This window comes from Cervus canadensis, chromosome 13 (assembly GCF_019320065.1).
Source record: "Cervus canadensis isolate Bull #8, Minnesota chromosome 13, ASM1932006v1, whole genome shotgun sequence".
NCBI lineage: Eukaryota > Metazoa > Chordata > Mammalia > Artiodactyla > Cervidae > Cervus > Cervus canadensis.
In genome coordinates, this window is record NC_057398.1 from 55,246,024 (window position 1) to 55,269,766 (window position 23,743).

The following is a 23,743-nucleotide window of genomic DNA, read 5'->3' on the forward strand; positions in this document are numbered from 1 at the left end:
AAATGTCAGAGAAAGACAAATATTATATGATATCATTTATATATAGAATCTAAAATATACAACAAACTAGTCAATAAAACAGAGAAGAAGCAGACATAAATATAGACAAAAACTAGTGATGGGGGCAAGATAGCAGTAGAGAGAAAAATGTTATTATGGGATTAAAAGAAACTATGCATAAAATTTTTGAAAATTGTAAAGCACTATAGAATTTAATGAATCTTCCTTCAATTTAAAAAACAGTGAAAAGAAAGCATATGAAACTAGGGGGGAAAAAGCAAAGGCCTGAGCAGATGGTTGTGGGGTTTTTCAGTTTTTTTCTTTTTGAGCAGTGGGACTGTGGTCAGGGGTTATTTATTTAATTTTAAAATGTTTAAAAATAAAGTAGCTTTGTTAGTATAAAGGATACCTTTAACAATACAAATTCCCTGTTCCCTTTGATAATTTTTCTTACCCTGAATTCTACTCTGATAAAACAGTGAGTTTGGCTTTCTAATGAATCAGAAAATTTGTCTTTAAATGGATGAGTTTAAACAATTTACCTTTATTGTTACAACTGGTTCGTTTGCTATTAACTCTGCCATATTATTTTATGCTGTTATATTCTAATCACAGTGTCATGGTTTTGAATACTGAAAAAACAAAAACAAAAACCGGCTGTTTTTCACCACGGGTCAGCTCTCCCGTGCACCAGAAATACAGCCTAAATAAACACACAGACAATTTTTGTTTTGGCTTCTTCTAACTTTTGGCAGTGGAATAAAAATCGTAATTAGGTTTTTTTTGTTTTTTTTTTTCCGATGCCTCAAAAAGAAAAAAGAAAAACAAAAAAACTAATATGGTACATCCTACCAGAAAGAGAGAAAATCTTCCAGGACTTATCAACAGGCAAATGAAAGAATCACAGGCACTTTTATGAATCTGGTAAGTGCTTAAAAAAAAAAAAGTAAACGCTAATAACACACTTCTGCATAAAATTTTGTTTAGGGGAGCAAAGGTGGGGCGGGGGGCGGGGTGTCCAGGACCCCCAAGGGTTGGAGGTTAAGCAGCTGGCCCGTCGCCGCAGGGCGGTATCAATAACCCGACTACTATCTTAAGGATGAACCGTGCGCACAAAGTGGACTGGAGAACACTTGAAGCCAGAATGATTCCTGAATATTAACACACCTTTCGTTTTGACTTCAGGACACTGGCCCCTACGTAGAGCTTGAAGAAAACCCGGCAAGTGGAGTTTTCCGGCAGGTGGGAGTCAGAGCCGGCGACGGCCAAGTAGCTGTTCTGCGCCTGCGCCGAATTACCCGCATGCTCAGTAGCTGAGGTAGGTTTGCTCTGCATCTACTGGTGACCTATCCCAGGACGGTGAGCGCTGTACGGGGCGCTGCCGGGACCCGATGCCTGATAAAGCTTTTTTGGTTGCCCCTGAAGGGTGTTTCGTCTGACTTGGTCCCACTCTTGTCACCGTAAGTAATTTTCTCCCCTTTGGGTCAGCACAAGGGCCTTAGGCAGATCTGAGTAGTTTATTCGTCCTCTTAACTCCACCCCTCTGCACAAATACGAAGAGATTCAAGGGATTTTTGTAAAAAAAAATAATAATAATAAAAATTACGTCAGCCAGGGTGCCTCTCCAGATACTTCAACTTCGGACCTAGATTCTTGAGTGTCAGTATTTTGATTTTTTATCCATGCTATTATTTTCATGCCCCTGGGTCTTTTTATGGCTCTATATTGTTGAAATAACAAGGCAAACCTGGACGGTGTTTAGTACACTCAAATGTAGAGACTGTCTTACGCCTAAAATTAAATTTCGTTAAATTAGCAGACGTTCTTCCTACTGTCTTTTCTGGTTGTAGACTTCCTTAATATGTTTGGATTCCCTGAAAATGTAGTTGTTAGTTTAAAAGGTGTGTATATTTTACTGCTCATAAGATTTTCAAAAAAGAGGTTTCACCACTTTATATCGTTGGTAATGATGATCAGGAGGATTTTCCCTCACACTGTAGCCAACACTGGCCAAATTTTCTTACCTCTGCCTGTCTTACAAATGAACAATCATTTCTCATTGGTTTAGATTGCATTTCTTTCATAATTAGTGAAGTTGTGGGTTCCCTGGTGGCTCAGATGTGAAGAATCTGCCTGCAGTGCAAGAGACTTGGGTTTGATCCCTGAGTGGGGAAGATCCCCTGGAGGAGGAAATGGCAACCCACTCCAGTATTCTTGCCTGGAAATCCCGTGGATAGAGGAGACTGGTGGGTTACAGCCCATGGGGTCACAGAGAGTTGAACGTGACTAACACTTGAACATGTCACGATTTAATGGCTTTTACTTTAATTTTTCTAAGAATTGCCTATTATTGGTGTCATTTACCCAATTTTATTGGATTATTCATCTTTTGCATATTGATATATGTAAACCCTTTAACAAAAATTAGTTCATTTGTCTAGTATGTAATACAAAATTTTTTCTCATCTTGTCACTCATCTGTTTGTTTATGGTATTTTGGTTATATAAACGTTTTAATTTTTATGCAGTCAAATTTATCAATTTATTCTATAGTGGATTCTTGGTTTTAGTCATGTTTAAAAGTCCTTTTCCAAATTTATAAAACATTTCACTCATGTTTTATTCTTATACTTTTATGTTCTCGTTGTTTACTCAAAATCATGCTTTGGTCTGGAATATACAGTGTTATAAAAAGTACAAAAAGATTCCAACTGTTTTTTTAAAAGATTAGTAATTAACGACGTTTTGCACAATTAACTTTTCTCCATGATTTAAATTACAACCTTTAGTGTACTTGGATCTAACTCTGGAATTTGATGTCATTAATTTGTCTCTCAAATTCTGCCCAGGACTAAACTTTTAATTACTATAATTTTATATCATATCCTATTTTGATAACTCGTGAGGAGAGTATCTCTGCCCATTGGTTTTTTTTTTTTTTTTAGAATTTGCTCTGTTACAGTCAGGTTCCAAAAGAGAAATAATCTTAGTATTTTGATTTGATTGGGAATTCATCATGTGTTTTAAGTTCCTAATCCTCATATGTTCAGCACATTTATATTGAATTCAAGATGCCTCTCCCAGGCTATGGGAAGAAATGGATCATTTGATTTCTGTTATCTTTGTCCTTCTGAATGAGCCCTGTTGGCACTATAAAGATTTCTTAAATGATAGGAGGTTAGGTTGATTGCCTTAAATGTCATACAATTCTTTTTCCTGCTCTAAGCCTCAAGCCCAGAATGTTGTGGAGAACAGCCTGAACTGTGTGATTCATGGTCATACTGGTTATCACTATATCCTCAGGCAAAATAATGTTGCAGAAGCTATAGGAATTTTTTGCCCTTAATGCTGTCCTGATGTCCCTGCAGGACAGTCAGTGATGAGAACAGTCATCGTAATAATGGTTAGCCAGCACCACTTAGTGTTTATCTTGTGCCTGGACTGATTTAATATTTATAATGACTCTATGTTACAATCTTATTGTTAGTTCCATATTATCGCTTGAGGCACAGAGAATTTGAAGTAGCTTTCCCAGGGTCACAAAGCTAATGTGTGCCAGAGCTGGGACTTGAACACAGGAGGCAGGCTCCAGTGCCTGTCTTTAACCCTTGTTGTTGTGTTGTTTAGTCACTAAGTCTTCTTTGACTCTTTGTGACCCCATGGACCACAACACGCCAGGCTTCCCTGTCCATCACCAACTCCCGGAGCTTGTTTAAACTCATATCTGTTGAGTCAGTGATGCCATCCAGCCATCTCATCCTCTGTCACCCCCTTCTTCTCCTGCTCTCAATCTTTCCCAGTATCAGGGCCTCTAATCCCTGTACTGTTTTTCAATGAGCTTTCAGAGAGACATGCTCACAAAAGATAGTGTTTTAGGACCCAGAAGGTGCAAAACTGGTAGAGAAGGAAGTACAGTGGATGTAATCTGAACTGCAGTAAAGAAGTGAAGAACTTGCAGAAGGAGCTTTTCGCCTTGCTTTGCCTTCACCTTTGCCATCAACAGGTAATTTTTACTTGGGGTGTGGGAGGGGACTTATCCTATCTATAATAGGAAGGTCTTTTTACACAAAGAGCCAAAACTCTGTTCATTTATTTAAAAAATACTTAAGAAAATTACTAGGGCTTGGGGATAGCCTAATATTTTATCAGTAGTTCAGTTTGGATCAAAGACGTACTTCAGAGAAAATAGTAGAAATATTCTCTCCTTTGCTAACTGAAAGTGATTTGCAAGATCTCTTTATAAATCATGGTGCTTTACATCCTGATTTTTTTTTACATTCTTATAAAACTGGTATTTGGGTTTTTTTTTTTTTCCTGGTATTTGTTTTAAAGGGTGATTCATAAGTATGGTGCACATTTTCTGAGGAATGTAGTAAGAAGACAAAGCCTAAAGCTGTTCTTTAGAAAGAAAATACTGTGGCCTTGGCAAGCAGAAAAGGAAGTGGTTTTAGTCATATATGAAGTTTGCCAAGGCTGGGATGGTTACTGAACTGGTTCAAAGCTAAATGATATCTGTGAAAAGTTAGAACACTATACAGTGTGGGAAAATGATCTGCCTTTCACAGATGGCATTATATAAAACATGGGGACTGAAAGAGCTCACCAGCACATTAAAATATCCTCAGTGGTTAAGACACCTGGGGAGTAGAGATCAGCTACCTGAAGACTACTTTTTCCAGCACAGAAAAAATCAGTTCCATGGCTGGTCATGGATATAAGCGAGCAGAGATAGATCAACAAAGTGTTTGCTATATCATTTCTCCTGTTTTCTTTCTGAATTATTGCTGAAGTATTAATAGTAATCATTGTAAAGAGTTTTTCCACATTAGTGCTCAGTATGCCAAGAAAATGAATCTAACCTGATTATAATGTAATAAGATAAGATTTAGATACGTAGAAACCCATTTTGTTTTTATCTTAGTTCCAGACAATTTCTATGTGTTCAGATATGTAGAAACCCATTTTATTTTTATCTTAGTTCCATATTGATCCCAGTATGATATTCATTACATCAATTTCAGTTGTCTTCCTCCTGAGGGATTTCAACTGTTTCATGTGTTTATTGTCTCCATTATGTTCATAATCCCCGTGAACAGAATGTGAATGATAGAAAAAAAGATGTCAAGAGGTTAAAAAGTGCATCGTATTAAATATGCAGCCAGAAATTGGTGGAAAAAATGATGGCTATTGCTGAATTGAGGTTAATACTGTCCTTTCTGTTCTGTGTTGTGTTCCCTTGTTGCATTGAAATCATGGTGACTTGATTTGGTCAGAAGTGGGAGAGTTTTTTGTCACAGGTTGGTTCCCCCTAGGCCCAAATGATTGGTCTTCACTCCTATGACCATGCTGTTTGTTCTGTTTGGCTGCTGGTGAAGTGTTAGTTGCTCCGTCGTGTCTGACTCTTTTCGATCCCATGGACTATAGCCCGCGAAGTTCCTCTGTCCATGGAATTTTCCAGGCAAGGATACTGGAGTGGATTGCCATTCCCTTCTCCAGGGGATTTTCCCTACCCAGGGATTGAACCCAGGTCTCCTGCATTGCGGGCAGATTCTTTACCATTCTAGTCACCAGGGAAGCCCCTGATGAGAATGATAGTAAATTACCAGCGGGTAAAATTTTATTTAATGTCTAAAGGAATAGTCATTGGGTTTCAGAAACTAAATGTAATCACGTGCAATCCCTCCCCTCTTTAACTATTAATACTTCCCACATAAGGGCTTCCCAGGTGGCACAGTGGTAAAGAATCCGCCTGTCAAATGCAGGAGATGCAGGAGACTTGAGTTCTGTTCCTGTGTCGAGAAGATTCCTGGTAGGAAATGGCAACCCACTCCAGTATTCTTGCGTGGAAAATTTCATGAACAGAGAAGGCTGACGGGCTACAATCCAGGGGGTCGCAGAGTTGGATACGACTAAACACACACACACACACTTCCCACGTACACACACACACACACTTCCCACGTACACACACATCCCTTATGCTATTCATCCCTCTCTTGGCATTACCTGTTTTATAGACATTAGGTTACAGTATCTCACCCGCAGACCAACAAAATATTAGCTCTCATTAGGGCACATAGTATATTTTTAGCCCCTAAACCACCTTTCAATATACAGCATTTGCACATTACACACATCATACATCAAACATTTCACATGCTCATAGGCCTGAACCAGTTACCTCTATGCCTCAAAAATGTCCTACCTGCTGAGAAAAAGAATCCTGCTGGATTTATTGGGAGAGCTGATGCTGAAATGGAGCCTTTTCCCAAGTCTCTTTCAGTAGATGTTTATTAGAGAATCTACACAGTTAACTGAAGCAGTCCCAAGGAAGAGCTCAATATCTATGTGTTGAATTGAATTCAGGTAAAGGAAACCAGCAGCTGGTTTTGAAAGTAACAGAACATTTCTCTTGATTTCCCTTCAGGGCCCATCATGGCATCCAGTCCCACTGTGTTGATGAGGTTGGTGGCTTCAGCATATTCTATTGCTCAAAAGGCAGGAACGATAGTCAGGCGTGTTATCGCCGAAGGAGACCTGGGCATCATTGAGAAGGTACTGAAAGTCTCATCTCGTTTCATATGAACTTCATTATTGTTCATTGAGGTTTAGGTAAAAGGATGTATTAATCTAGACACACTAATAGTTGAAGTAGTCAGTGGCTTCCCTATGGAGATTGCAAGACCCTTAGTTCAAATGGGTTCCATTTCTGCTCTGAAAGGACTCCAGACTTCCTACGTCCAAAGCTTTTATTTGTATGACTGGGTCTTCTGACCACTGTCCAGCTCCAGAGCACTGGAACCAAGCTTCATATCCTGAAATAATCTACTTCAGGCAGAGTCGTGCTGTCCTTAGTGAACTTGACATGTTTGGTCAAATCTGACATTTAAACAAATATCCCTTATATTCAAAGCTTTAGATTTTTTTTTTTCTTCATGGAAAAGAAGTGCAAAGTTTTTCTTTGCATGGAAAAGCAAAGTTTTTCTTTCCAGTATGATAACTAAAAACTTGGGCAAATTATCAGAAAAATAGTTTAGAGTGGTAGTTGATTCTTAAAAGAAGTCTCACCCTGCATGTGTTCTAGTTTAAAACATAATTTCTTCCACAGGACTTGTTATTTCATGTTACAAATTTGACTTTTCGTCATAATCTTTAATAAATATTGTAGTTTTACCAAAGTGGGAAAATTTTAGGATATTATAAACATTTTGATGGTTTGAAATAGAGATGTAGTTTAAACACTCCTTTATGATAAGTCAAGCATCTACTTAAGGCTACGTGTATAAAAAAATAAGGACCTATATACAAGTTAAAAAAAAAAACTTAGAAATAAGTTCCTGTGAACTAATTATAAGATTTTTAGCATAACTGCTTTTAAAAATTAAGACTAAACATCACAAGAACAAATGAAGTAAATCTCATTTCTTTTTTTGATAGATTTATGGGCTTAATAGTATAGGAAAGAGATATATAGGGTATTTTGATCTTGAAGTCAAAATTGATTTTGAATCAAACCTTTTAAAAAAATGTTATGGTCCCTCATTTTCCATTTTCAGAAAGTACTCAAGTTTTTTATAAGATATATAAATGACATCTTCCATCCCTTATCCTGAACCTTGGTCGATGTACTCATAACTCTGAACAATGTCAATGTTACCCCCCAATTTTTTTCATTATTCACTTTCAACCTGGATAAGGGTCACTGGTGACAGATCAGAGGATTCTGCTCTTAACTGTCTTTCTCTCTTTAGCCATTAACTTAAATACAGTATAAAAAACTTATTGAATGCATCTTTCCCGAAGTGGTGTTGAAGAGGAGGCTAAAAAAAAGGATGCTGATCAAATTTGTCAATAAAAATGAAGCTGGGAGGGCCAGTTAATGTATTGGATCACAGAATAAAATGTATTGGATCACAACAAAATAGTTGTCAGCTATGAGAAAGATGGGCCAAATTCAACAAGATATTACAGTAGAAATAATTATAGAGTCCCATATTCTGTGTTCAAGTACTTAGGAGTGAGTCTGATTCAAATTTGTTTGAAAAAGAAGTTTTAGTTGATCACATACATGCTCAATGACAGATTAACAGTGTAAAACAGCTACTTTAGAAGGCTACTGATCAAAAAAAAAAAAAAGAAGGCTACTGATCTTGCTATCTTTTCTTTGTTATCGTTTTCTCTATTATGAAACATAGGAAGTGGAAAAAATTGGCAAAAAGTACAAAATCATCTATCAGTCCACTACTGCCAATATTTTAGATCATATCTTTGCATATTTTTCCCTTAGTATCACTTACTTTGTTTAAAGTGATTATATTAGATGGGCCACTTTGTAGTGTATAGCTAAAGAGTAGTAGAAATACAGTGTTCAAGTTAGAAAAAGAGATAATGGGGATTTCCTTGGTGATACAGAGGCCAGGACTCTGCACTTCCAATGCAGGGGGCACAGGTTTGATCCTTGGTTGAGGAACTAGTTACCATATGCTGCAGCTAAGGGTTAGCTTGCCATAGCTAAAAGAATTTACATGCTGCAACAAAGATCAAAGATCCTATGCGCTGCAGCTAAGACCTGGCACAGCCAAATAAATAAAAACGTATTTTTTAAAAAAGAAAGAAAAGAAAAAAGATAATCACTTCACTGTCCTCTCTACTGGTCAGATACTCTTAGTACTTTATATCCACTTGTTAACACCTCATTTTAAAAGAGACAGGACAAAATCAGATTTGTCACACAAAATATCCAGAATGGTGAGGTCTGGCACTGTGTCAGTAGAAAGAGCAGGAAATGTCTTACCTAGCAAGTATTTGGGATAGCTTTCCTCATAGGGTTGAATGACTGTCATTGTGTCTTTTCCTCTGAAGCAATGGTCTCTAAACCTGACTGCTAAGTGAGTAATCTTCAATTTCAACAAACCTTTCTAGTAGCTTCATTCCACAGTTGTTTACAGAGCACCTACTATGTGCCAGGCACAGTTCTTTAGGAAATAGAACAAAGTTCTCTGCCTCTGAGCACTGCATTCTAGCAGAATTGCTCTTTGCATTGAGATAAGCAGCAAACTTCACTGTGGCAGAAAAAAATTTGATTTTCACAGTCATTCCTTATCTCATTACAAAGTATTACGAACGTTCCTCCTGTTGAAGATAACCTGTAAATCCACCTAAACAGGCATGTATAAATTGTGACATCCTAACTGGGTGAAAACAAGATAACAAAGTGGTCACTGTGTTTCATAAGTGTGATTTTGTAACATGTGGATTGAGTTGCATGCCATAGGTGAATTAGGTAGCAAATATTACTGCTGTTCACTTTCATATTTTTTATAGTTTAACAATAAGGATTTTGAATTAAGAAATAATCATTCTGAGGACCTCTTGAATTATTAGAATTAGGATTAGTGAGTGAAATTTATAGAAGAATCCATATCAGAAATACTGTTAACTGCCTTGAAAAATGTATAAATTTCCTGTCTGTCAACCTACTTGAGCAAAAGATTAATGTAGAGATCTGATAAAAGGAATTTGTGAACTGGGGCAGAAAATGTTCTAAATAATTTAAAAGCTCATTTCCCAACTTTAGCCACCAGAAGTCCCATGAGGAAAACCAAGCCAAGAAACTAGCTGACTCATACGATGTTAAGCTCCATCAGTCTTAAAAAAACAGACTGTAATTTAAATGGATATAGATAATCACATGAGACATCAAAGAACAACTTATTTTTTTACTAGTTCTGCTAAAATGTACTTTCTTTGCTGCAGACCTGTGCAACAGACCTGCAGACCAAGGCTGACCGATTAGTTCAAGCAAGCATATGTTCTTCATTGGCACGGAAGTTCCCCAAACTAACAATTATAGGGGAAGAGGTAAGACTTGTCAGGGATACCGTGGTGTTTTTTTTTTTAATCCCTGTTCACCATATGGATTTGTAATTGTCACTTTTTATACACTACTTTTATGATTGCAAGCATTATATTTTTGTGTTTTAACATAAAAATAACTGTGATGTTCCTTGGACTTTCGGGAGATGTCTGCTTTTAATATTTTGGTCTATTTCTAGACCAGATGTCTCAGTTCTTGACCACAGACAATATGGTTACGCTTGTGACATTCAGCATACAAAGTATAAGAAGAGCAGAATTCTCCAACTTTGAAATAAAATGAGTTTTGTTGTTCCTGTTTTTTTGTTTTTGTTTTTTTTTTTTCATTTAACACTTACTTGCCTATTTATTCAAAGACTAACACTGTGAAGGTGAAGGAATTGACATCTCATATATTTAAGAGTAAGATATAGCTGATATCAGAGCCACTTGTATAGATAAGTGTATAATACTTAAACATTCTTTTGTTTTTAATCCTTGTTCAGGATAATGAAATTAGGACCCTTTGTAATCAACTTTGATGAGCCATATGTGATTTATTTTTGCAATTTTATTCAGTTAGCTTTAAAAGCTCCAAATAGAAATGGTAAACAGAAAGAACTAGTGAAACCTATGATGCTGCGTTACTTGTTACTGAGACAGAGGGTATTCTGTAAACAGGAAATAGCTTCGGTCATCACCAGTATTCCCTACTTTAGGATCTGCCTCCTGAAGACGTGGATCAAGAACTGATTGAAGATGGTCAGTGGGAGGAGATACTGAAGCAGCCATGCCCATCACAGTACAGTGCTATCAAGGAGGAAGATGTATGACCCATACTCTTACTTACCTCTCTATTAATCTTCTGTTTTTGTTGTAGTAAAGGCAATAAAATCTGCCATCATAATGAAAAGTTGGTAGTTATAAAAAACAGGGCAACCAGGAACCTGAAATCTTTTAGAGCCAACATAGAAATGTCTGGCAACCATCTGGGATGCCTCACCTGTTAATTTTGAGTTCATTGTCTCATTCTGTTGATTTCCTCTTCACTCTAAAACTTTTACTAAAAATATGTTTGGGGGAATTCCCTGGTGGTCCAGTGGTTAGGGGCTCTGTGCTTTCACTGCCAGGGCCCAGGTTCAATCCCTGGTCGGGGAACTAAGATACCACAGGCTGCATGGTATGGCCAATAATAATAATGATGATGATGATGATACTTTTAGGGAGAAAATCTAACTTGTTATTTAGTAGATTTGATAGTAAAACTTTTCGTGGGTAATTGGAACTGGAAAGTGATCACTGGAACTGAAATGGATCACTGCCTTATATTTTTGGAAGGCCGTAAAAATTATCCCCCATGCTTTTTATAGTTGCTTAAATTAAATCTGTGACTTCAAATAGCTATTATACTTCTTTAATTTTCACATTTTAGTTTATTTAACACACATTTGTTGAGCACATACTATGAGTAAGGTGCTTTGTTCTGTGATATGGAGTATAGAAAGAAAATTCATGGTGTCTTCCATCAGAAATATGCCCTGATAAATTCACATCAAGTGTTGTAATTCTGGTGGTTCATGACTGCGTATCCTGAATCATATTAAAAGTCCTAAGAAGAGAGGATTTCTTGTCTATTCTATTTCAGTCTTATAAACGATTCATTTTTCTTGGCCGTATATACACTGTGTCCTTATGATAGTCAAACTGTCATTATTTTTCCTAAAGCAGCATTTATATATAAAAATGAGTAGCATCCACACAGCACATTTCTGGTGCCACTTTAAAGTTTTCCTTGTATCATGATCTGGAGCTCAGGATGTTCATGGCAATGTGTTGTAGTTGTTTAGGTGACAATAAACTTTTACCAGTTCAGCATTTTACATTTTAAAAAATTTTATTGAAGTACAGTTGATTTATAGTGTTGTGTATCTTTTATTACAAAATACTTTTTTACTATTTTTCTTTGGTTATAACAAAACTGATGACATTGGCTTAAGCCTCCCATAATTTCAGAAATGAAAAAGATAATTTTTAGTTCATCTATTTAAATCAAATTTTTTTTTTAAATTTCTTTTTTTTTTTTGGCTGCTCTGTGAGGCTAGCAGGATCTTAGTTCCCCAACCAGCAATCGAACCTGGACCCATGGCATTGGGAGTAAGGAGTCCTAACCACTGAACCATCAGGGAATTTCCACTTTTTTAAATTTTATATGCTTAATTTGGACACATCCTCTTTTTTAGCTTGTGGTCTGGGTTGATCCTCTGGATGGTACCAAAGAATATACCGAAGGTTAGTATCTCTTTTACATTTGTCTTTTGTATCTGTATTTGGCAGCAATAGGACTAGTATATGATGTCTAGTTCAAATACCAATCCCCGCAATACTCCACCAGTCCCACACCCGAAGGTCCCATACACAAGAATAACTGACATTAAACCAGTGTAACCAAAGAGACTGTACTGAACCCCCAACTTTATTAGGTAGAAAAACAAGAACATTGCTATACCACCTTGCTCTGCCATCATCCCGTGGTGCGCATGCCTCTCCCCTCTTCTGAGAACTGCTGTCTCAGTTCACAGCATCGCCTCTAAAGATGGGTTTTGAAACATAGTGCAATATTTCTCCCTCCTGAAATTATCTAAAATGAGCACGCTTAGAAAGCAGCAAATTAAAGTTGGCAACATTGAAGTGAAATGGACCAGGCTCAGAGCCAGAGTGGTAGATTTTAGGAGCACAGCATAAGCTTAGATTCTTATTTTTGAAAGAAAGATTAGCGTAGGTTTTCTTGTATTAGTTCTCAGCTTCATGGCTTAAAAAAAGAAAATGTCTCATAATCCCTAGAAAAAACTTTGTCCTTGGATGAGACACATCTACAAGTGAATTCCGTAGTGTGTATGTCCAGGAAAGGTCTCTATAACCCATTGAGAAATAGGAGAGCTCTAGACAGAATCCCAGGGACGGGGGAGCCTGGTGGGCTGCCGTCCATGGGGTCGCACAGAGTCGAACACGACTGAAGTGACTTAGCAGCAGCAGCAGCAGACAGTTTAGGTGAGTATAAGAGCACCTAAACAAGTGGTTCAGATCTCAGCCCCCACATCCAGAAATTTTGATTCACTAGCTCTGCAAAGGAGCCTAAGAATCTGTATTGAAAAAATTGAGCCAGTTCATTATTCTAATGCCATCTTTCCTGGTGGCTCAGATGTTAAAGAATCTGGCTGCAATGCGGGAGACCTGAGTTCAATCCCTAGGTCAGGAAGATCCCCTGGAGAAGGGAATGGCAACCCACTCCAGTATTCTTGCCTGGAGAATTCCATGGACAGAGGAGCCTGGAGGGCAGTAGTCTATGGGGTCTCAGAATTGGACACGATTGAGTGACTAGCACTTTTTTTCACTTTCATTCTGATGCTGCTTGTTAGTTCATTGTCCCCACTGTGAGAAATTTTAATTTAGAGGCTTGAAATGCAAATCTAGATGGTGATCCTGGAATCGAGAGAGATCTAGCAGGCAGAAGTGAGTCAGATGGTGATAGAGGGCGATGCAGAGGAATCTAATGATGGCTGTGGAGTTATGGCTGATTTACTTAATTGGTTTACAGATTATTACTAATGAGACCGTGTGTATCAATCAATTCAATTAAGTGGCCATAGTTCCTACTCCTGTCCCTGGTCAGCACTCTCTTATAATTTGTGTATTTTGCCACAAGTAGGTTTAATCGAGGATGAATAACTGTAAATTCCATACCTGTTATTGCAAAAATAACTTGGGAGCCATTGATGTGCTGCTGATAAGTCGTAATATGAATTATGTAATTGATATGAGTTTTCTTCTTTTTAGGTCTTCTTGACAATGTAACAGTTCTTATTGGAATTGCTTATGAAGGAAAAGCCATAGCGGGAGTTATTAACCAGCCGTATTATAACTACCAGGTATTACTCTTAAATGATCCCAAATATTTTTTCAGCTAAATAATTATGGTGTTCTATGATTCTTAATGCTATCTAATCTACTGGTTTCTAGCTTGGTTGCACCTGCAGTCTGGGGGAACTTTTCAAAGTAAGGATTCCCAGATCACACCCCAGATGTACTGAGTCAGAACCTCTGGGGGTGATGATACCAGGAATGTGTATGTACTTATATATACAGACACACTGTATGTGTTGCATATATTTTTTTACATATGCCTTATGATTCAAATCATAAGCAAAAGTTTGGGAATTACTGATATGGTTCTTGATTAGCTTGGTCATTGAGACACCTGATTTACAGGTGGTGCTTGAAGCACATTGAAGAAATGAACCATTTCAACCAAGAAAAGAGGCTAGCCATGTTGTTTTGCAGGTAATTCCACATAATGCCTAAATTATGGTCAGCATTAAATAAATATGCTCTTGCGCTGTTTCCTCTTATTTTGTCTCTCTAATCTGCTTTGACTTTCTATTATACTCTTAAGAAATTGTCTTTTTCTAGAATTGTTGTTCTCCTAGAACAAGAGGCTAATGTACTTCCAAATCAGGAATATTACCATTAGATCACACGAAATGTTAAAGGAAATTGTTGAAATAAAACACTTAAGGTATTTACATTAGTGTAACCTTGATCGGTCATTAGAGAAAAAAGTAACCAGAATGGGGACTATTACTTCTGAGTCTCCAAATTGAGTTAAGAGCAGGATTTCTACTTCTCAGATAACTTTGGGTTTTTCCTACCGTGTATATAACTTTTTTAGTTATAATAATGTGCTTCTTAAGAGTGTCATGTAAACTTTAAAGTGAGCTAATACTGTTACTTAAAAGAGTGGCATTTAATTCATAGATAATATTGCAATGCATGGCACCATTTTTCAAAAAAAAGGTTTGCTTTGGAGTTACTAAAAATTTCCATCATTTCTTTCTGAGATTAGAATACTTGTATTCACTTTCCACAGAACAATGAAAATCAGAAGTTAAGGGAACCCAGGAATGACACCAAGGTGAGAAAAATAGCTAGGCTTTTGGCTCCACTGGTAGGTAGAAAGTGGTACCCCAGGCAGCCAGTGTCTATGCCATTTCCCAGCTCATTTTCCCTTGTTCTGCTTCTCTCCTTTGTTACCTGTCCTTTACCACCTCTCCTTCTGTACACTCTCTTACTCTTTGCCTCTTCCCTCTTGCTTATGCCTTAAAATTTGTTGCAACAAGGAGAAAAATTGCTCATCTTTGTTGGTAGTTTACAAGGCTGAATGTTCAACTTAAAACCTTCATCATTTATCAGGAGCTTCCTGTGTACTGCCAGACTCAAGGACCTACATGCATATCTCATTCTGACATGCTCCATCATTCTTTAAGGACACCTTCATCCCCATTCAAAAGATGAGGACACTGAGACAGACCACTTGCCCTGATTGGTCACTGGCAGATCTGAGATCTAAACCACAGTCCACTGCTCTGTTAGTCACATAAAGGACTTCACAGTTCAGATTGTATTATTGCTGCTAACAGATACTGAAGCTGGGAAGCATTCAAATTAAAAGAGCATGGCAGAACCTACTGTGTAGGACAGGGAACTCTTCTCGGTGCTCTGCAATGACCTAAATGGGAAGGAAATCCAAAAGATCAGGGACACATGTGTATGTAGAGCTGATTCCTTTGCTGTATCACAGAAACTAACACAGCGTTGTAAAGCAGCTATCCTCTGGTAAAAACTTTTAAAAAGAGAATTCTGAACAGGAAATAAAATTTAAAAAAAAAAAAGAGCGTGGCACCATGCGAAGAAACCCAGTCTGTCTGAACATCAGAGCTAGCTCATTAACCATGCTGAATCTTAGTTATTCATCAGTAAGATGAACGTGCTAGCCTTTATGACACCCAGACAGTTGGTGTGGGGACCTTGAATGGGAGAGACAGTGAGAGAGGCTGAGAGATCAGGAGCTCAGAGGGAGGCTAGCCGGCTGCCTCGTGGGGTTTGCACTTACCTTGCCAGGGTGCCAAGAGTCCAGGGTCCCATCCTTTTTGCCTTCATGTTTATTTACACAGGGCATATGAGTTTTCTAGGGCCCAGAATACTCATGTATGTCCCCTTTTAAGTGTGCTTTCCTTTCTTTTTCAGAATGACTAGAGAGCTGAATAAGTAGGGTTTTTAAAAATATTTTTATGTATTATTTTTTTAATATTTTTAATTTTTTGGCCCCACAACATGTGGGATCTTAGTTCCCCAACCAGGGATCTCACCCACGCCCCCTGCATTGGAAGCATGGACCTTGACCACTGGACCACCAGGGAGGGCCCCATTAATAGGTTTCTTGAGAGTGTGAAGTTGGTCGCAGCAGTTGAGCTGAAGTGTAATGAGCACCCGGAGCCCATCAGTACTCTGAAAAGCCCAGCCTCTCCTACGGTGTAGATGCGAGAGCAAAGAGGAGAGGCAGGCGAGCATGCGCTGAGCCCCAGCGCCTGTTCTTTGGTTGTTCCTCTGTTGCCCATTTGCAGAGTGCTCTCAGCACTTTGGAGGCCAGCCTCCTCATCTGTAAAGAACCGCCTCGCCAGTGACACGCCCCTCCCGCAGGCAGTCAGCCCATTTCCAGTGACTGATGATTGGACCGGTGTAAAGGCCTGGCATTTCATCCCAATCTGGGATATGTTCCCAGTGTGGTACGACCCTGAGGAGCCGTCCGGGCTCCAGAGCGCCCCCTGGGGTCGGCCGCAGCTGCGGTCGGATCTGCATCACAGCTGTTTCTCCCTCTGCCCACTCACACCACCTCCCCGCCTTTGCGCAGTGTGGATGCCAAGGGCACTCCTTCATAAACACCGTTCTTAACTCAGAGCCCGCTTCCCCGGGAATCTAGCCCTGCAACCCAAGCGTCTTTCACTATAACAGCACCCAGAGTACTACCGTAGGGTAAATGAGATGGTGTGTGTGAAAGCATTTTGACAAGCGCGCTGAGGTGTAGATAGTCTAGTTCAGTGATGACACATAATTGGCTTTGAACACAGACGAGCCTCAGTTTGATTATCATCTCCCTAGAGTCCTTGGAGAAGGAAACGGCAACCCGCTCCAGTATTCTTGCCTGGAAAATCCCATGGACAGAGTATCCTGGTAGGCTACAGTCCACCCAAAGAGTCGGACACGACTGAGTGACTTCACTATACTATATACTATAGAGTCCTTGGTCAGGTTACCGAATGATTCCAAAACTCCTTTTCCTCATCTGTAAAATAGGGATGATAATACCTGCTACATGGGACTGTTCTGAGGATTAAATGAGATAATACATGTAAAGCTCTTAGTATGCTGCCTGGTACATGTTTAGGTATTCAGTAAAAATACATGTCTGTACATCCACTGTATTGCTATAATGACATTTCGATGACTTTGTGTTACCCATTTTGGGCATCAGGTTTAGTTTCCTCGAAATACAGGTTATGTTTTTCTATGCAAAGTCTATTGTTATAATAATATGGTTGAAAATTCTTTGAGCTCTGCAAAGGAAAATACAGATTCTGGGATTGCATTGTCATTGTCATTTTACCACCATGATTGTCAGTAAAGTTTTTTAACCCTGACCCCATTATCCATGGCCACTTTTCAGTATTAGCCTCTTCAGTCACTTTGTCTCTATAGCAGCCAAATATATTATCACCATTTCCTGTTCCCATAGTAATGTGATCCCTGTTGTTCCTTGGACAATGAAAAGTAATCAATACATGGTATTTCATTTCCTGGGAATTTATGTACCTTTTGCAAAACAGCTCTTTGCAAATACAATAATGAGGCTGTTGGATAACTCTAATAAGAGGACCAGGAATCAGTATGTGATATTGCCTTTCCTGAAACTCCAGGCAATAACCAGAAGTTTCTTTCCATACTTTTGAAGTCCAGTTATTATTATTATTATTATTATTATTTTTGGCTGTGCTGCATGTCTTGCAGGATCTCAGTTCCACAATCAGGTACAGAAACTGGACCACAGCAATGAAACCCAGATCCTAGCTACTAAGCCACGAGGGAACTCCCAATTATTAACCAAAACAACAATGAGAATAATCAGTTGATCCTCTCAGGAAAATTTCTTTCTCAATTATACTGTTTTGTACTTTGTAACATTACCATTTTTTTTTAATCATGCTGCTAATATAACTAAATGTTCTATTTACAATGAACCTTTTTCTCTAAGTGATGATAAACAAGCTTTGCTGTTGTTTCATCCATTTACACAGGCAGGACCAGATGCTGTGCTGGGGAGAACTATCTGGGGAGTTTTGGGTTTAGGTGCCTTCGGATTTCAGCTGAAAGAAGTGCCCGCCGGCAAACACATCATCACAACTACCCGGTCCCATAACAGCCAGTTGGTTACGGACTGTGTCACTGCTATGAACCCTGATGATGTGCTGAGAGTGGGAGGAGCAGGAAATAAGGTATGAAAATCTGTCCATCATCTCCTCTGAAATGCAACTGAATCACTGAAAGAAATAACTGAGCTTTTACAAAATGTGAAATCAGAGTTTGGGAGAAGAGAAGAAAGATCGTTATTTGCCATTTCAGCAACATTTGATTTTTTTTTTTTTAATGTTGTGGTTCAAGTCTTTTTTAATCTAAGAGTTCAGTGATAATATAAGTTATTTGCATAAGACCCCATGCCTGTTGCTGGTCCTTATTTTCTCAAGGACCCTCTTGGATTACTTCCTAGGTCTTCTGTAGACTCTAAGGATGGGCCTGCCTGCCCCTCCCTGGATACCTTCCCCATTCATTCATCTAGGCCCACATCCTGAGAACATAGTGAAGTGAAACACAGTTTGATCTCCATCCCTGATCTCCTCTCATCTGATTGCCCCTTGGTTATCATCATGATGACATCCTTCAGGCGCCTCAAATTCAGCATCCCCAATTGGAGCACATCCTCTCTCTGCCTGCACCCAGATGTGTTCCACTCTCTACTTCCTGTCTGCTTAATGGCATCGCCATTTTCCTAAATGTTCTAGCCAGACACCTGAAAGTCATCATGTCCTCCTTCCTTCCTCACATCCTATCAATCTGATCCTACTTACAGATCTTTTTAATTCTCCTCTAAAGTCTCATCCATCTCAACTGCCAGTGCCCTAGTTGAAACCTATCATCATCCCGCATCCAGACTTTCCAGCAGCTTCCAAAGTGGTTCCCTGTTCAAGGTTATGTCCTCACAGTGCCACTAGAGCGATGAAAACACGCAGCTTATCATGGCACTCCCCTGCACCACATCCCTGGGTGATTCCACTTCACAGCAGTTGAGAATGGGATGTAAATTCCTCTATATCCTGACATCCAAATGCCCCCAAGGATGTGTATTTCCCACTTGTGTGTCTGGGGCAACAAATGATAAATATTTATTGAACTGAATGGAATTCATTTCTCCTCCCCTACCCTTTGGAAGCGGGCTTCCCTGGTGGCTCAGATAGTAAAGAATCCGCCTGCAATGCAGGAGACCTGGGTTCAGTCCCTGGATTGGGAAGATCCCCTGGAGGAGGGCATGGCAACCCCTTCCAGTATTCTTGCCTGGAGAATCCCCACAGACAGAGGAGTGTGGTGGACTATAGTCCATGGGGTCGCAAAGAGTCCGACACAACATGAGCGACTTTGTGAGTGACTGAGAACACACACCCTTTGGAAGCAATAATCAGCTATTTCTAGATTTTCCAAAAGCATTTGCTTCTAAGAGAGTGAAAATTGGAAGTAACAGTATTTTGAAAAAAATTTTAAACATCTCAAAGTAAAAATATATCCCTGGTATTCCCTGAAATATGATTTCTCTTTACTCCTACTTTTGTAACTATGAAACCCATTACCTCTTTTGTTCCCAAAGGGTACCATTCCCCGTTGGAGCAAAGTCCCCATCCTGCTCAACCCCCCACCTCTTTTTCTTCTGTGAAAAGACCTTGTTGGGCCGTTCTTAACTTTTTTGCGTCAAGGACTTCTTTGAAAATCTAACGAAAGTTACAGCTAGCCCCTCTTCTCTCAGAAAATATTCCTGGTGTAGTTCTTGGCACATAATAAAGACTTGACACAGATATCTTCAAAGAAAGAGAAAGCTTTTACTCAGAAGTCTAGAGCAAGGTTTAATGGTTTGAAGGTGTTCTTGAATACGGTAATCCTAAAAAGAATAGCTGGTTACCTTGTGTTCACTGAGGTTCTCCTCATTCTCCTGGGCTGGTCTTTTCATCTCAGTATTGGCAGTCTGAATTTTACAGTACTAGTTATTTCACAGTGTAACCAAAAAATAAGCTAACTGACTAATGAGGGTCTGATAGGAAGCTTCTGTTTAGAGTCACACAGTTTCTTTTGGCAACCTTATTTTTGTATGAATATTACAGGTATCAGTAATACGAGTCTTTAAAATTCACACTTTGGTAGCAGAAATAGTAACAGATATGATTCTAAAACATGGCTTCCCAGGAGGCTCAGTGGTAAAGAATCCACCAGCAATGCTGGAGACGCAGGAGATGCAGGTCCGATTCTTGGGTTGAGAAGATCCCCTGGAGAAAGAAATGGCAACCCACTCCAGTATTCTTGCCTGGAGAATTTCATGTTCAGAGGAGCCCGGTGGGCTGCAGTCCATGGAGTCAAAAAGAGCCAGACATGACTGAGCATACACACACACGTGAATCCTAAACAAAGACTTAGGAAATTGCTTGTTGGATTAGTCAGCATCACACATCTGTTAGAACTTATCACAACTTATACATTACTGTGCTGGTTGATATTTCTGTCTTAATCTTTACACAATAATGGTCAAATTTTTACAAGATTAAAAAAACTTTACTTTTTCTATAACAAAATATATATTGCTTTCACAATAAAAAGAAAAACAAACAACATAAAAAAGGGAAAACTTTATTTTCCCAACTTGGAATATGAAGACGCTTCAGATATCCTCCTTATACTTATTTGACTACTTCCCCCCCGCCCCCAGATCACTGTATAATTACACATGTACTCTGTATGTTTCTTCATAATATTCATGTCATTTATACCTGCTGAAGGCTTTAACCTAAGTTGAGTCTGACTGAGGGATCAAAATGCTTGAGAAAAAAAAAACTAGCAGTTTCTCTTTAATGGTACCTCAGTCATTTCATGGCCAAGGGATTATTATGCTCTTAACCTTACAGATAATTCAGCTGATTGAAGGCAAAGCCTCTGCTTATGTATTTGCAAGTCCTGGATGTAAGAAGTGGGACACCTGTGCTCCAGAAGTCATTTTACATGCTGTCGGAGGTTAGTCCATTTTATTTGGGGGAATTAACAGGTTTTATACAGTTTTCATGTTATGCTCAGACATAATATTTCGGTAGTATTACTTGACCTAGAGTCTTAAAATGTAAATGATAGAAGGAAAGTTAGAGATTATACAGTCCAACCCCTGCATTTTATAGGTAAGAAAGTAGATTTCCAGCAAATTCATTCTTTAGTTAGTTTCTCCTTTGGACCTTGATCTGCACATAGTTAACGTAATGAAATCCTTATTAATTTATGGCTTTAATGCTTTTAGGGTTTTTTCCCTTGACAAATAGAATTATTTATTGTGATTATCCTCACCTCAGTTAGTTTCTTCTAAGCCAATATTGGTAAATGTCTCAGGGCTAATGCTGAAGATTATAGACTTGGAATTTTTTTTCTGACTCCAAAAATACGACAGATACATACATAACAAGATGATTTTTCACATTCAGATAGACATCAGATCACATCTGTATTGGGGCAGGGGGTGCCACAATGCATGGCTTGTCGGATGTTAGTTCCCCAACCAGGAATTGAATCCGGCCACGGGCTTCCCTTGTGGCTTAGCTGGTCAAGAATCCACCTGCAGTGAGGGAGACCTGGGTTCGATCCCTGGGTCGGGAAGATCTCCTGGAGAAAGGAAAGGCTACTGACTCCAGGATACTGGCCTGGAGAATTCCATGGACTGTATAGTCCTTGGGGTCACAAAGAGTTGGACACAAATGAGCACCTTTCACTTTCACAGCAGTGGAAGCACAGAGTTCTAACCACTGAATTGCCAGGGAACTCCTGTGATCACGTCGACTCTTAAACGCTTGATTTTCAGTCTGTCGTTTCTCCTGGTACTTTATTGCATCAATGCATCGTTAGCACATTACGTGACAGGGAAGTTAAACCATCACGATCCATTTTCGTTCTCATTCAGACCTCCCTGGTGGTGCAGTGGTTAAGACCCTGCACTGCCAATGCAGGGAATGCAAGTCCAGTCCCTGGTTGGAAAACTCGGCTCACACGCCCTGCCACCGAGCCGCCCACTGCAATTACCGAGCCCATGCCTGACTGCTGGAGAAGCCCGTGAGCTGCAGCCAAGACCCAGGGCCGCTAAAAACACATTTTAAAAGGGGGGAGGGGCTGGCAGGAGAAAATGCAAAAAACAAAAAAAAAGGGTATATGAAACTGTAATATGACACAGTTATATTTTATGAGCATACTTCACTTAAACACTTACCAAATAAAGTGTTACTCATAAATGGTAAAATGAAGAAAATACTTTAGAATGCAGGAATTGTGGGTGATGGAATATAATCAATAGGAAAATAATCACTCCAGAAAAAGAGAAATTAATTGATACCAAGAAATATAAATTGAAAAATTCCTGTTTTGTAAGCCAGATTTCTCTAGGGCACAGAACCGGTTGTTAGCTGAATCTCATTCTTGTCTTTCAGAGGAATGTAAAAAGTTTCCCTACTCCCATTGGACATCCCAGATGGTCCTGTGGTTAAAACTCTGTGCTTCCAATGCAGGGGTCATGGGTTCAATCCCTGGTTGGGGACATAAGATCCCACATGCTGCACAGTAAGGCGAGAAAAAAAAAATACTAAATTATTTTAATCAAGAAGGAAAAAATGACAGCCTTTAGTTAGTCTTAAATTGCAAATGAAATTAACACTTGACCTTTGCAGTCCCTCCTCATCTTCCTTATTTTATCCAGCATTCATTGTATATTATTACACAGGGAAGCAAGAAACACTTAGATGATCTGATCAGTCACTGATGTTGTATTGATGTTTTTTCCACAGGCAAGTTAACCGATATCCATGGAAATGCCCTTCAGTATAACAAGGAGGTGAAGCACATGAACTCAGCTGGAGTTCTGGCCACACTGAGGAATTATGATTATTATGCAAGTCGAGTTCCCCAGTCTGTTAAAAATGCACTTGTTCCTTGAAGGGAAATCTCGTCAACTCAGCCAGGAGAAGGACTTGGTTCTCAAAAATAATACATTTTAAAACTACTTGAATGGAATTTGAGCTCCACTTTTACTTCATTGTTGATCACCAGTTTACATTTGATTACTTAGAAGTATAAAATAGAATTTTTAAATGTCCTGGTAAATCAATCACCCAGACCAATTTTGACATCTGGAAAATTTGCAAGGTCACTCTGTGTCACATTTCTTTTCCTCCTTTTATTTGGAGCATTGAAAGAAAAGTTCATTTCCAATTGGCTGTCCTGATCCATTGTTGAATCAACATTCCTATTTTGTAAACCAGATTTCTCTAGGGCACAGAACCAGTGTTACCTGAATCTCATTCTTGTCTTTCAGTGTAATGTAAAAAGTTTCCCTACTCCCATCCTGACTACATTAAAATGTCATTGTATGTGTTGAAGAAACAGATTTTAGAGAAATGTTTCTTTATAATAAATTATTTACTTTTAGCTCTCTCTATTATTCACCAGCTTTTTTTGTCTCGAGTACTTGAAAATGATATATTTTCTACTGTGGGCATTACTTTAATCTTATGACATCATAATGCAGCCTAACTGTGAAAAATTAGGTAATTGACCCTATTCCTTCCAAAGGGAGACATAATATATGCTGTCAAAATTATTTGGACATTCTGCCTACGTTTTTATTTTTTAAGTCTGTGTCCCATGCTTTTAAATAAAT

General features: G+C 38.8%; 1 protein-coding gene across 5 annotated transcripts; it reads left to right on the forward strand.

The window, feature by feature from the left end:
- Window positions 1-1,303: 1,303 nt before the first annotated feature.
- On the forward strand, window positions 1,304-23,517 carry BPNT1 (3'(2'), 5'-bisphosphate nucleotidase 1). 5 transcript variants are annotated; one of them, XM_043485586.1, is made up of 11 exons: window positions 1,305-1,460; window positions 3,877-4,003; window positions 6,428-6,555; window positions 9,757-9,861; window positions 10,575-10,682; window positions 12,096-12,144; window positions 13,690-13,781; window positions 14,780-14,824; window positions 18,042-18,239; window positions 20,964-21,069; window positions 22,872-23,517. In XM_043485586.1, exons 3-11 carry the CDS (start codon window positions 6,436-6,438, stop codon window positions 23,018-23,020), a joined length of 972 nt encoding a protein of 323 aa, XP_043341521.1. In that variant the 5' UTR covers window positions 1,305-1,460; window positions 3,877-4,003; window positions 6,428-6,435; the 3' UTR covers window positions 23,021-23,517. The 5 variants fall into 5 exon arrangements, with proteins under 5 accessions (XP_043341520.1, XP_043341524.1, XP_043341521.1 ...); XM_043485587.1 differs by having other exon boundaries at window positions 1,307-1,460; window positions 3,846-4,003; XM_043485588.1 differs by having other exon boundaries at window positions 1,311-1,460; window positions 3,839-4,003.
- The last annotated feature ends 226 nt before the right edge of the window (window positions 23,518-23,743 follow it).

Bases quoted from the DNA above. Each gene is read 5' to 3' on its own strand.
- BPNT1 (XM_043485585.1), top strand. From the start codon at position 6,436: ATGGCATCCAGTCCCACTGTGTTGATGAGGTTGGTGGCTTCAGCATAT. The intron at 9,862-10,574 runs GTAAGACTTGTC...TCCCTACTTTAG, and splicing joins TAACAATTATAGGGGAAGAG to GATCTGCCTCCTGAAGACGT. The intron at 13,782-14,779 runs GTATTACTCTTA...CACTTTCCACAG, and splicing joins AGCCGTATTATAACTACCAG to AACAATGAAAATCAGAAGTT.